This window comes from Heteronotia binoei, chromosome 5 (assembly GCF_032191835.1).
Source record: "Heteronotia binoei isolate CCM8104 ecotype False Entrance Well chromosome 5, APGP_CSIRO_Hbin_v1, whole genome shotgun sequence".
Taxonomy (NCBI): Eukaryota; Metazoa; Chordata; class Lepidosauria; order Squamata; family Gekkonidae; genus Heteronotia; species Heteronotia binoei.
Genome location: NC_083227.1, coordinates 58,083,309 through 58,097,281, shown reverse-complemented (window position 1 = coordinate 58,097,281; position 13,973 = coordinate 58,083,309). Strand labels below are relative to the sequence as shown.

Genomic DNA, 13,973 nt, shown 5'->3' with positions numbered 1-13,973 from the left:
CTATGCCTCTGGCTGCCCTGCTAAGCATCAGATACCCGGGCCTTCACCGCCACCGCCGCCAAAAGGGCAGCCCCAGGCGTAAGTGGACCCCCCAGCCTGGGGCGACTAGCTGGGTCCTCCGAACAGCGGGCTGATACCCCGGGCCCGTTCCTGCTACCAGTCAAACTCCGTCTGCCTGACGAACGCTGGCTGTTCGTGTATGCCATGCTGGACTCGGGAGCAGCCCACTGTTTTATAGATGCCGCCTTTGTAAAACAGCACCAGATCCCGGTGCAGACAAAAGAGACTCCGTCGCTGGTGGAGGCTATTGACGGGCGCCTCCTCCGTTCTGGGCCTGTCACCCAGGAGACCTGTCCCATCACCTTCCACGTCCAGCAGCACCAAGAACAGCTGCAGTTTAATGTCGCCCGCATGCCTCGCTTCCCACTGATTCTGGGCCTTTCCTGGCTGAAGCTGCACAACCCCATCGTGGACTGGGCCCAGCAGGAACTACGTTTCCAAGACCCATGCCCCCATCTGACTCCTCCCACCACTCTGGCAGCTGGCATCCCGAGTGGTGGTCCTCAGCTCCCTCAGAAGTATGCGGATTTCGCCGATGTCTTCGAAGAGACGGGAGCGGATCAGCTTCCCCCTCACCGGCCCTATGACTGTGCCATTGACTTGGTACCTGGGGCACCACTCCCGGTGGGGCGTCTGTACCCAATGTCGGAGCCTGAGTTGGCCGCTCTGCGAGACTTCCTAGATAAGAACCTGAAACGCGGCTTCATCCGACCCTCAACCTCTCCCCTGTCTGCTCCAGTCCTCTTCGTGAAGAAGAAAAGTGGGGAGCTCCGGCTGTGCAATGATTACCGGGCCCTGAACAAGATCACCATCCGCGACCGGTACCCTCTACCACTGATCCCTGAACTCTTGGATCGCTTAAAGGGGGCCCAAATCTATACCAAGCTGGACCTCCGTGGAGCGTACAATTTGGTGCGCATACGACCTGGAGACGAATGGAAGACCGCATTTGGGACCCGGTACGGGCAGTACGAGCACCTGGTGATGCCCTTCGGATTGACCAACGCCCCCGCTGTCTTCCAGAGGTTCATGAACGACATATTCCGGGACCTGCTCGACCGCTTCGCAATCATATATCTAGATGACATTCTAATTCACTCCCGCAATCCTGCCCAGCACGCCGAGCACGTCCGCCAGGTCCTGCAGCGCCTACGAACCCATGGCCTCTACGCCAAGCTGGAGAAGTGCGACTTCGACCTGCGCTCTGTCGAGTTCCTCGGTCACATTGTGTCCCCGCAAGGGATCCTCATGGACCCGAAAAAAGTAGAAGCGGTCCTGACCTGGCAGGCTCCTCAGAATCGCAAAGACCTGCAGCGATTCCTTGGTTTTGCCAACTACTATCGGCAATTCATCCCAGCCTATGCCTCCCTGACAACACCCCTGACTCAACTACTCCGCCCCAAAGAACCCTTCTGCTGGTCCCCAGAGGCCGATAACGCCTTCTCCACCCTGAAGACCCGTTTTGCCACCGGGCCACTCCTGAGATACCCTGACCCCCAGCTTCCCTTTACGGTGGAAGCTGATGCCTCCAACGTGGCCCTGGGAGCAGTGCTGTCCCAGCGCGAGGAGCCGTCTCAGCCACTCCAGCCCTGCGCCTATTACTCGCGCCAGCTCACGGCTGCGGAAAGGAACTATACCATCTGGGAGAGGGAGTTGCTCGCGATCAAGGCGGCTTTTGAGGTTTGGAGGCACTACCTCGAAGGGGCTCGCCACCCTGTTCAAGTGCTCACTGACCACCGGAACCTAGAGCACCTCCAGACCACCCGCCGTCTCAACCAGCGCCAGATCCGGTGGTCCCTATTCTTCTCTCGCTTTGACTTCCGGATCTCCTACATCCCCCATACCCAGAACCGGAAAGCAGACGCGCTGTCCCGGAAACCGGAATACGCCCCTGCTTCAACTGAGGCCGCGCCCGCTGCTCCCATCCTGCCGCCCTCAGTATTTGCAGCCACCTCCACTTCACCCACACTCGTGGAGGACATTCGTGCTAGCCAGGCCAACGATCCCTGGGTCCAGCAACACCTCCAGGCACTCCAAGACGACTCAGCAGGCGAGTTCACGACTCGAGGCGGTCTCTTGCTACACCGCGAACGCCTCTATGTGCCGCCCGGGCCCTTGCGGGCAGAAGTGCTACGCCTGACTCATGACTCGTTACCCGCCGGGCACTTTGGACAGCATAAGACCACCCACTTGCTGACGCGAGAATTCTGGTGGCCACGAGTGCGCTCCGATGTTGCCCGCTATGTCAGCTCCTGTGATGTCTGTCGGCGGGCCAAAGACGTCCCGGCCAAACCCTCGGGGTTGTTACAGCCCTTGCCCGCACCCTCAGGACCCTGGGACACCATCTCGATGGACTTCATTACAGAACTCCCACGATCCAAAGGTCAGACTTGCATCTTGGTGGTCGTCGACCTATTTACCAAGATGGCCCACTTCATTCCGTGTCCGAAACTTCCCACAGCTCAGGAGACAGCCCAGCTCTACCTGCAACACATCTTTCGTCTGCACGGACTCCCAGCCCACCTGATCTCAGACCGGGGCCCCCAGTTCTCCTCTCGGTTCTGGCAAGCCCTCCATTCCAGCCTGGGTACTCGAGTGCACCTGTCCTCAGCCTACCACCCACAGACTGATGGTCAGACAGAGCGCACCAATGCCACGCTAGAGCAATATCTCCGCTGTTACACCTGCTACCAGCAGGACGACTGGACCAGTCTGTTGCCTCTAGCGGAGTTTGCATACAACAACGCGGTCCACTCGTCCACCCAAATGACCCCGTTTGCTGCAACCTACGGGTACCACCCTCGGTTCTTCCCGGCGATCCTGCCACCCACGAATGTCCCCGCCGTCGAGGCCTACCTGCAAGAACTCCGCGCCAGCCAAGACTTGCTCCGGGAGCAGCTACAGCGGGCCAAGGAAGCCTATAAACTGGCTGCGGACCGGAAGAGGCAGGAAGGCCCCCCAATCCAGCCAGGGGATCAGGTGTGGCTCTCAACTCGCTACCTGCGCCGGCCTGGTCGGTCTCACAAGCTGGATGCGCGGTTCATTGGACCCTACCCCGTCACGGACCAAATAAACCCCGTCGCCTTCAGGCTCCAGTTGCCACCCCACCTCCGCATTCACCCTGTGTTCCATCGCTCCCTCCTTGTTCCAGCTGCACCCCCTGACCCAGCTCAGCCTCCTTGCCCACCGCCGCCACCACCGGTGTTGGTGGATGACGAGGAAGAATATGAGGTGCGCCAGATCCTGGACTCCCGGTACCATCGTGGAGGCCTCCAATACCTGGTGGACTGGGAGGGATATGGCCCAGAAGACCGGTCTTGGGAGCCCGAGGACAATCTTCATGCCCCGGACTTGGTGCACCAGTTCCACAACGACCACCCCGACCTTCCAGGCCCCTCGACGGAGGGGGGCCCTGGGGGGGGGGGATAGTGTCATGGGTGCTGGGGACCCTGCAGAGGAAGTTGAGTCTGATGAGGAAACTGTGCCCCTGCCACCTGCACCAGGGCCCCTGCCTCCTGCTGGAGAAGACCCCAGCCCCCCTGCCTCGCCCTCTCGGGTGGCTCGTGTGCGTGACCGCCTCCGGCAGGACCTCAGGGATCGGAGGAGGGCGGCACGCTCACAAGCAAGACGCTCCCTGAGCCCTGAGTTCTGAGAGGATTCTGGCCCTCCTAAGAGCAAGGATGCTTGAGTTATGACAGGATCCTGGCTGCCTCCCTGAGCCAGCAATTAGCCCAAACGGGCAACAGCCAGCAGAGGGCTATATAGCTGTGGGCTTTGGGAGGAGGCTTTGTGGAAGCAACTAGTCATCTCCCTGACATCCTAGCATCCACTCCGGCTTGACTTTGGTTCCTGACTCCCTGACTTTGGCTTTTGACTTCTGGACTCCCTGACCTCGGCTTCTGGACCTCGGACCTGCGATACTTGTACACTGATTTGGATTTGGCGCCTCAGACCCTCCTGCTTACTGGCTACAGACCTCGGACTGCCTCTGGACTTTGCCTGACCCGGCCCCAGCCGTGACAGAGTGACCGGCAACATTTGAAATATATTGTACAACATCTCTGGCTCCTATTGACCTAGAGCCCCTGACCTTTTAAGACTGTTTGTGGGTCAAATACTTTTGTATCACAAATAGCAATATATAAGACTGATCAAATTATAAGGCAGTTATCAAAACATCATGAAGCTGAAAACCTCTACCTTATTTGTTTGTTTTTAAACCTGTGTTCCAAACTATGTAAACTGACCATCACCACTGCCAGATTAAGTTAAATTTTAATTGTATATTGACTGGTTTTTATTAATGTTAATTTTAAAGCCCTATATATTTATTGTTCTGTATGTTTATAAATGTTGTTAGCCGCCCTGAGCCTGCCTAGGCGGGGAGGGCGGGATAAATAAAATTTTATTATTATTATTATTATTATTATTATTATTATTATTATTAAGCCCCTTGGAAGAAATCAGTGTCCCAGACACGGGCCTGTGAGAACTCTTTTGCAAGGTTGTGCTTTTTTGTTTTGGCAGCCAAAGTTAGATTCTCCAGTCTTGAGACTGGCAAGCTCCCTGAGTGCTTGCAGAGAACAAGAGGCAATCTTCATAATCGTCTGAGAACAGGCCACTGAAGGTGCTAGAAAAATAGGATTTAATGTTATAAGAAACTATAGACGTTTGCGATTAAAAATTAATGGAGCAGTGTTATTAGAATGGATTGCAGAACTAGTCATGCTTATCTTTGCAACAGTTTTCCCCGTAAAACACACAGAGAACATAAGAACATAAGAGAAGGCATGTTGGATCAGGCCAATGGCCCATCCAGTCCAACACTCTGTGTCACACAGTGGTCTATATATGTGTGTGTGTGTGTGTACACACACACACATATGCATCCATACATACACACACAGACAGACACACACAAACACACATATATAGATATAAACACTGTGGCTAATGGCCACTGATGGACCTCTGCTCCATGTTTTTATCCAATCCTTTCTTAAAGTTGGCTATTCTTGTAGCTGCCACCACCTCCTGTGGCAGTGAATTCCACATGTTAATCACCCTTTGGGTGAAGAAGTACTTCCTTTTATCCGTTTTAACCTGACTGCTCAGCAATTTCATTGAATGCCCATGAGTTTTTGTATTGTGAGAAAGGGAGAAAAGGACTTCTTTCTCTACTTTCTCTATTCCATGCATAATCTTGTAAACCTCTATCATGTCATCCCTCAGTCAACATTTCTCCAAGCTAAAGAGCCCCAATCGTTTTAACCTTTCTTCATAGGGAAAGTGTTCCAAACCTTTAATCATTCTAGTTGCCCTTTTCTGCACTTTTTCCAATGCTATGATATCCTTTTTGAGGTGCGGTGACCCGAACTGTAAGTATTCCAAATGAGACCACACCATCGATTTATACAGGGGCATTATGATACTGGCTGATTTGTTTTCAATTCCCTTCCTAATAATTCCCAGCATGGCGTTGGCCTTTTTTATTGCAGTCGCACACTGTCTTGACATTTTCAGTGAGTTATCTACCATGACCCCTAGATCTCTCTCTTGGTCAGTCTTTGCCAGTTCACACCCCATCAACTTGTATTTGTAGCTGGGATTCTTGGCCCCAATGTGCATTACTTTGCACTTGGCCACATTGAACCTCATCTGCCATGTTGACGCCCGCTCATCCAGCCTCAACAGATCCCTTTGGAGTGCCTCACAATCCTCTCTGGTTCTCACCATCCTGAACAATTTAGTGTCATCTGCAAACTTGGCCACTTGGCCACTTCGCTGCTTACTCCCAACTCCAGATCATTAATGAACAAATTAAAGAGCACGGGACCCTGTACAGAGAGACACTGAAAAACCTTTAACACCCTCAACATAGTTTTTTCCCCAAAGCACAGCTTTTGCACAGATGCCCAGCATTAGGGTTGCCAACCTCGGGGCTGGGAATCTCCTAGAATTACAAAGCATCTGTTTTTGAAGAGCTCACCCATTGCAAACACAAACCGGTGCAAAAATAGCTACCATTTTACACACACAACTGCATCCTCTCAACAAATAACTGTGGGGTGTTGCAAACCAAGCATCTAGGATTCATGCAAAACTCTATGGCGTTACTGAGTTCCCAGAGAGTTTTATCGACACGCAACCTGATGAAACCTGATGTTAAAGGGACATGTTACACGTATAAGGTTAGCTGTGTTCAGTTTTAAAGCCATCATTTTATCCAATAGGTATGTCTCCACAATTCTCTAAATAATGTCTGTGTTGCAAAACATGCTTTCCCCAAAAAATATGAAGCAGGCTACACCAGAAGCATAGGCTGACCCCCCTTTTTCCCTCTTAGGAAACATCTGGCATTCCTTGGGTGGGTGGATCCCTAGCCTCCCATCGGGGACAGTTGCCTCACTTCCCCATAGGAAAACATACGGTATTCATTTTTGTGTGCGTGGGTGTGTGTGGGAGGGCAGCTGTCACTTTGGTATGCGGCTTGATGATGATAGGGTACCCCTATCTACTACTTCCCTAATCTGTACCATTTCTTTCAAAATGCTAGAACTCCTGTCCATCTGGGAGTCCAAGGATCTTAGAAGGTCATTCAAATAATTTTTGCATGATATGAAGGGGACCCAGAAAGAATCTTGGTCTTGAAGGTGGCATTGTGGCTTTTGGCAGCTGTGGAAGTCAGTAAAGGTTTCTTGATACCACTACTATTGTTGGCAAGCAGTAATAAGACATATATGGCGAGAAGAGTCTATATCCATGACCATCTCATTTGGAACTCAGAACTGAGTTCCAGTTGAAGGCATTTGAGCCAGATTTGTTCAGCAGTGGTCAGCAGGCAGGAGGGGTTGAAGTGCCCCCTGGGGACTTTAAATGGCGCTGTGCAAGAAAGCTCAAAGCTGGGCTGATGGGGAGACTTCTCCCTGTGGGCTCAGCTCCATTGGGCTTCCTTGTGCAGCCCAATTTAAAGCAGCTGCACAAGAGAGCTCAAAACTGGGCCGGTGGGGAGACTTCTCCCTGAAGGCTCAGCTTTATTGGTCTCCCTTAAACAAGGCCACACAAGACAGCCCAAAACTTAAGAGTCATCTAAACCCTTATTTCTGCCCCCTCCAAAAAGCCACAGAGCTAAAAGCAGGTTTAAAATGGCATCCAACCATTCAAACCCTGTTTTCTGCTCCCGATGGCTTTTTGCAGAGTGAATAAAGCAGGGCCATTTAAACCCTGCTTTCTGCTCTCTGTAAAAAGCTGTGGGGACCTAAAAGCAGAGTTTAAATGGCTCCCAGCCATGAGGAGCAGAAAGCAGCACTGGTTTAAATAGCTCAGAGCCATTTAACCCTACTTTCTGCTCCCTGTGAAAAACCAAGGGGAGCTGAAAGGAAGGTTTAAATGGCTCTGAGCCATTAAAACGAAACAGCTGAGCAGCGGGAAGCTCCCAGCCACTCAGCTGTTTCTCATTAAGTACCAAAAGCAGGGTGTTTGCTTTCTGGTCTTTACGGACTGCCACAAACCACCATAAATTGTGTCAATATTCATGGAAGTTCATCATGGTTCTTCAGTTTGTGAACCACAAACCATGGCAAACTATAATTCATTAGGTGGTTTGCCCCCAACACTAGCCTTATCCTCACAATATTCCTGTGATGTAAATTAGGCTGAGAGTAAATAACTGAAAATGAACTTCCATGGTGGAGTAGGGATTCAAACTGGAGATACCTGATCTCAGTCCAGCACTTTCAACACTGCACCACACTGGCTCTCAACAGTATAAAAACATAACATAAAATAATATAATGCATAAAGCATCAGCACTAAACTCTATCTAAAAACAAGGAGCAAATTTTCAAGTTACAATAGATCTTATCGTCTTCAAGCCACTTAAATTGGGTATACAGTGACAGCAAACAAAAAAAATCTACAAGTACCAGATGCTGAAGACAAACCACAAGGGATGCAATATGTCAAGATTATCTGTTTCTAAACTTCCACTAGACATCTGTGAAGGAAAAAAGCTTAGCTAGCCTCATGTTGGAACTTTATTACTAAACCACATTATCAGAATACAGGCCTACCACTGAGAATCTTCATCTTCTAATGACATTGGAAATAGATATGTCTTAAGTTCTCAAGTTTTAGTACACAAAGAAGGTGTGTGAGAGCCAAGGTACCATCTATCAAGGGTGATAGATGGTTGTTCCAGATTTCTAATGAGTTCAAAGATAGGGGAATACAAACAGCTGGTGAAAAACTGTCCCTTTAAGTGAAAAAAGACCTTCTGGCTACACCCTCAGAACAGAAATTAATGACTGAAGTTCTAACACACCAACACTTCAAGTCATAGGCTGGGCACAGACAGGCAGATTCATGTGAACCGGAGCCATCCCAAACAGTGCCACCACAAAATGGCTGGCCAAATTCTGATCAGACACTCCTGTGTGAATCACCTGTATATATATATATATATATATATATATATATATATATATATATATATATATATATTAGTGTATGTTTGTTTTTTAAGCACTGTGTGCTTTGATATTCAGAATCTGGCATTTTGACTTTGACATCCTGGCTATGCTTAATTGTAATTTAATTTGTTTCATTTAAATGTCTCATAAATAATACAAATGATGCACTATATATTTTAAAAGTCTTTGGTCTTGTTAATTTCCCCCCACCAGGCTCTGGGCCTCTTATCATACCAATATAATGCCAAAAAAAAAAAACTCTACAGGAAAAGCTAACCACATGATTTCATGCTGGCCCAGTGTAAACTTGATTTCTGCAGACACTTTCTGCAAGCATTAAATTGATAAAAGACGTAATGTAGATTGGCCCATGGCTGAGCTGAGGGTAATTGCATAAAAATGTAATGGAGACCTATAATTGTGCCCCTCTTTCTTCTTGACAACAATGTTTTCTGGAAGGCAGGATCCTGCTTGTCATAGCAAGTTGCTTGTTATGGTGATTGTACCAGGACTTGATCTTGCTCTAACAAGGCACGTATAACATTACTTAGTGGAAACACTTTTCAGAATAGAAGTCTGACAGTAAAATGCACTCTATTTTCATTTTTGAACAAACAAAAGAGTATTTGAATGACAGCTTTTTTACCCTTTTCTTTGAGGGTGGTTTAATGGGGAACTCAGGTTAAATCTATGCCTTTATATATCAAGTTTTGATTTCCTTTCTGCTGGCACTTGAAGGAAAAAGCTCGACGATGCACAGAACAGCATGTGGATAAAGCAAATGCTTATTTAGCATTTGCTGATTATTTCTTCCCAGTTTCTCTATTTACTATTGTTGAATGCTTACGGCCATTTAGGAGACCATAATGGAGATTTTTGAATATTGATATATATTTGATTTTTAAAAAAACAACACAAAAATCTTACAGTTGAAAATCTGTTTAGTTAAATTTCTAAGGGATGAACTGGTTATTGATTTAATACACTTGACCATGTGACTGAAATAATAAAAATGGGGACTCTCTAGCAGAAATGGTCTTTGGGAGTTGGTATAAAGCAACAGCACCAATATAGCACATGCAAATGTTTTAAAATTGTTTTTATGTCTTATGTTTTAATTGTTGTTTATTTTATCGGTCACACTAATGTGCTTGTGTCGACCCTTGGTCTGTAAGTTGCCCTGAACCTGCCTTCGGCGGGGAGGGCGGGATATAAAATAAATAAATAAATATCATACCTAAAAGATCTGCATTCACATCAAGTTGAATTGCTTCATGTGTAAGGGAAAGCCAGGTAAGAACCTTCAGTATCTGATCCAATTTTATATTTCTTTATCCTACCCACTCCCTGCATTTGTTCAGGGCTCTTAGTGATTTTGATCCTAAAAGCTACAAATAAAATTGTGCCCATCCAACCTTTCATCTTTGACCTTCAGGACAGTGACATACAGAGTCACACATGCAACCTGTCTGTCTGAGGCATCACCATTCATGAGTCTTAATGGATTTATCATCATTAAATACTACATAGTGAAGTATAAAATATATTTATCATTTCAATATCATGTGTGCTCAGATATGCTGTGTTGCCTATTCACAACTGTTCAGGGGGATGCAGGATGTGACTCCACACGGGAGACTAGGATTTTACCCTGAGACCAGGATTATCTTCCGGTGGCCCTGCCACCACTTAACACAGAAGAATGGAATGGTTGAGGAAGAGCGGGCTGAAACTGAATCCAGCGAAGACAGAAGTCCTTTGTCTGGGTCGGGGCGCTCGGGGAGGGGAAATACCTCTCCCGGTCTTCGACGGGGCGCCGTTGAAAGCGGCGCACCGAGTTAAGAGCCTGGGAGTTTTACTGGAGCCTGCATTATCAATGGAGGCCCAGATTGCAGCCACTGCCAAGTCAGCCTTTTTCCATCTAAGGCGGGCAAAGCAGTTGGCTCCCTTCCTAGAGCGCCAAGATCTGGCAATGGTGCTTCATGCAACGGTCACCTCGAGACTGGATTACTGTAATGCCCTCTACATGGGGCTGCCTCTGTGCAGAACGCAGCGGCTAGACTGTTGCTGGGACTCCCTAAATGGGAGCACATACAGCCTGGGCTGCGTGAACTGCACTGGCTGCCAGTTACATACCGGGTTCGTTACAAAGTGCTGGTCATTACCTTTAAAGCCCTATATGGTCGAGGACCTGTCTACCTTAGGGACCGTCTCTCCTCATATGAACCCCAGAGAGCACTGAGGTCAGCCGGGAAAAACCTGCTGACTATCCCCGGACCGAGAGAGGTGAAGCTGCAAAGCACCCGTAACCGGGCCTTCTCCTCTATAGCCCCGAGCCTATGGAACCAACTTCCAGAGGAAATGCGGGCCCTGCGGGACCTAGAACAGTTCCGCAGGGCCTGCAAGACCTTCCTCTTCAGACTGGCTTTCCCTGATGAAAATGGAAATTGCGAAGGAAACCGCCATCAGAAAAAGTAAACATAGCACTAGCACTTTTAAAAATTAATTAATTTAATTTTAAAGCTTAACCAGATTTTAATTAAATGCTGATAATGTTTAATGTAGTTTTATTTACTTGTATAATTTAACTCTGAACCATGTTGTTAGCCGCCTTGAGCCTGCTCCGGCGGGGAGGGCGGGATACAAATAAAATTTGTTGTTGTTGTTGTTGTTGATTACAAAACTGAACCACATTGAGTTAAAGTTTCTCTATTAGGGGGAAAAAAACAGCAAGAAGAAAGGCCCCTTAGGTCTGTCTCAAGAATTAAAGCAACTGTCAGAGCTGGAATGTTTCACAACCAGTCAATTTGCTTTAAAATCTCTGTTCATCGACATCATATAGCAGGGGTGGGGAACCTTTTTTCTGCCAAGGGCGAAAGGGATATTTATAACATCATTCACGGGCCATGAAAAATTATCAACTTAAAAAACAGTGCTCCGCTGAGAGAGAATGATTCAGGCCAGCAAAATTAATGCAAATAATTGTTTTTCTATGTGAAGTAATGTGGGGAGAGCCTAGTCTGGCGCGCGCGCGCACACACACGGCCCACCACTCTAAGCAAATGCATAGGTCCAGGGCTTTTTGTAGAAAAAGCCCAGCAGCAACTCAGTAGCATATTAGACCATATCCCCTAATATTAGCATATTAGGTCACACATTCATTAGCATATTAGGCCACACCATCTGGGATAATCAAGTGCAAACAGAACTGCGACAGTAACTTTTCCAGGCTCTGCAGTAATTCTGGCTGGCCAGCCAGGTCCCAGGGAGGCTGCCGTTCAGTACATCTGGGGCCTGTGATCCCTGCCTGGTCCTGGGGAGGCTGCATGGCTGGGCCCCCCAATCCTCGCTGGCCAGCCAGGCCCCAGAGAGGCTGCCACTTGGCTTGGTTAGGCCCAGCAATCCCCAAGGGCCACACCAAGTGACCTCGAGGGCAGCATACGGTCCTTGGGACAGAGGTTCCCCGCCCCTGTCATATAGCTTAAACAGCCCCTCACTCTTTTAAGTTGATAGCAGCAGTCTCAGTGGATTGAGTAATAGATATGTAGGGTGAGATAAGTCTTTTAGATTCAGGACCTTTGCTCATGGGCAGCTGAACTGAGCAATCAAAAAATAACCCCCACAATAGCACCAAACTGAATATTAAATATGGTGGCTTTGGGGTCGTACATGTGTTAAGGGTGCAGTATATATGGCAAATGTTAAATTTCAAATCATGACAAATCGATGTTGACAATATTTTTCCCACTCTAGAAAATCAGCTAACAATTAAGGATGAGAAACCAATGAAAAGTATTGTTCTGAGCTCAGTATCTGAGTTTAGCATCCCTGATGTGCCATCCAAAGACAACGAAAGGAAACAGTCAGAATCTTGTACATCTACATTATCATCTCTTGAGAAATGCAGGAAACAGTTCAGCTACCTCGAAGACAACACATCAGTCCATGAAAGAGACAGCAACGGTAGGTTTCGGAAACGAAAATGATTCCTAGAAGTAATCTAAGTGCCTTCTGCAGGTGTTTAATGAAACATACAGAGCAAGGGAATAAGAGAGAGGGAACACCTCATAGAGAATCCATATTTGTGGCGTAGATATGTTGGGGTCAGAACAATTTGATGCTGAATTGCAGGATGGGGCAGGACCAATCATAAAGGCTGGGAAGGAGGAACATGATCCTACTTCCCTGACATGTGCTTAACTGCACTGTGTATACAGCCAGTCAAAACAATTAACTATTCAGAAAACAGGAGGCACTCTGCGGCAATTAAGCAAGGTAAACTCCAGGCTTGGGATTCTTAGGAAAGGGACTGAGAATAAAAAATGGCCAATATTGTAATGCCCTTTTCTAGAGCTAAGGTGTGGTGTCATTTGGAATGCTATGTACGGTTATGATTATCTCTCAAAAAGAATATTGGAGAGCTGGCAAAAATACAGAAGAGCGCAGGCAAGATGATTAAGGGGAGGGGGACATGGCAGATGTTTATAAAATTATGTGTAGGATGGAAGAAGATGATAAAGAGAGATTTTTTCCCCTCCCTATCCTATAATGCAAGCACTCGGTAGCACCCAATGAAGTTGATGGGTTATAGGTTCAGGATGAGTAAAAAGGGAACATTTCTTTACTGAACAAGTGATTAAATAGTGGGATTCGGTGCCAGTGGACATAATGATGACCGTGAGTTTAAACAGCTTTTAAAAGAGGATAGATTCATGGAGGATAAGTCCATCAATGGCTACTATTCATGGTATGTAAAGGGAACTCCCACATACAGAACTAGCAAACCTCTCAATACCAGTTCTAGGAAGCATTACCTAACAGGCCACTGTGTGCAACTGGATGCTGGAGTAGGTGGACTACTTGTATGAACTAGCAACTCTCCTTACCCAGTCAATTTCTGTGGCTATGCTTCAGGTACCCCTGCCTTTTGAGATAAGACAGATATCGACCCAAGAGAAAACCTCTTTGGGTGTGCCACCATAACTTTGGAACCCCGTCTCCAGGGAGATTTGTCTGTCTCCCACTAGTGGGTGGAATTTTTTTTTAATTTTGTTGGGCATACTATATTAGGCCATTCTCGCTGGTTGTGTTGTTAGGTGTCAGTGCTTGCACAGGAGACTACCTTGTAGCTTTTTATGTTTTAATTGAATAATTTGTTGTATATATGCCTTATTCTCAGTGCTGTTTTAATGGTTTAATGTTTTAATGCTTGCCTCCTTGAGGACCCTATTTGGGTGAAAAGGCAGCACAGAAATGTTTTAGATAAATAGGAAGAGTGTTGCTGGATCATGTAAGTGGTTAATCTAGTCAAGCATCCAGTTTCACACAGTGGCCAGTCAAATACCTGGAGGGCCAACTGAGCAGGATATACGGCCCAGGGCCTTTCCGATACTGCCTCCTAGCCCTGCTGTTCTGAAGTCCAAGTAGAATAAGTCCCACACA

General features: G+C 47.4%; 1 protein-coding gene across 1 annotated transcript in view; it reads left to right on the top strand.

Annotated features, from left to right (window-relative positions):
• MDFIC2 (MyoD family inhibitor domain containing 2) overlaps positions 1-13,973 on the top strand; it is a 151,207-nt gene that overhangs the window by 120,649 nt on the left and 16,585 nt on the right. Inside the window, exon 6 of the mRNA XM_060238798.1 lies at positions 12,285-12,494. Within this exon, the coding sequence (XP_060094781.1) occupies positions 12,285-12,494 (210 nt within the window). The remainder of the gene's footprint in view (positions 1-12,284; positions 12,495-13,973) is intronic.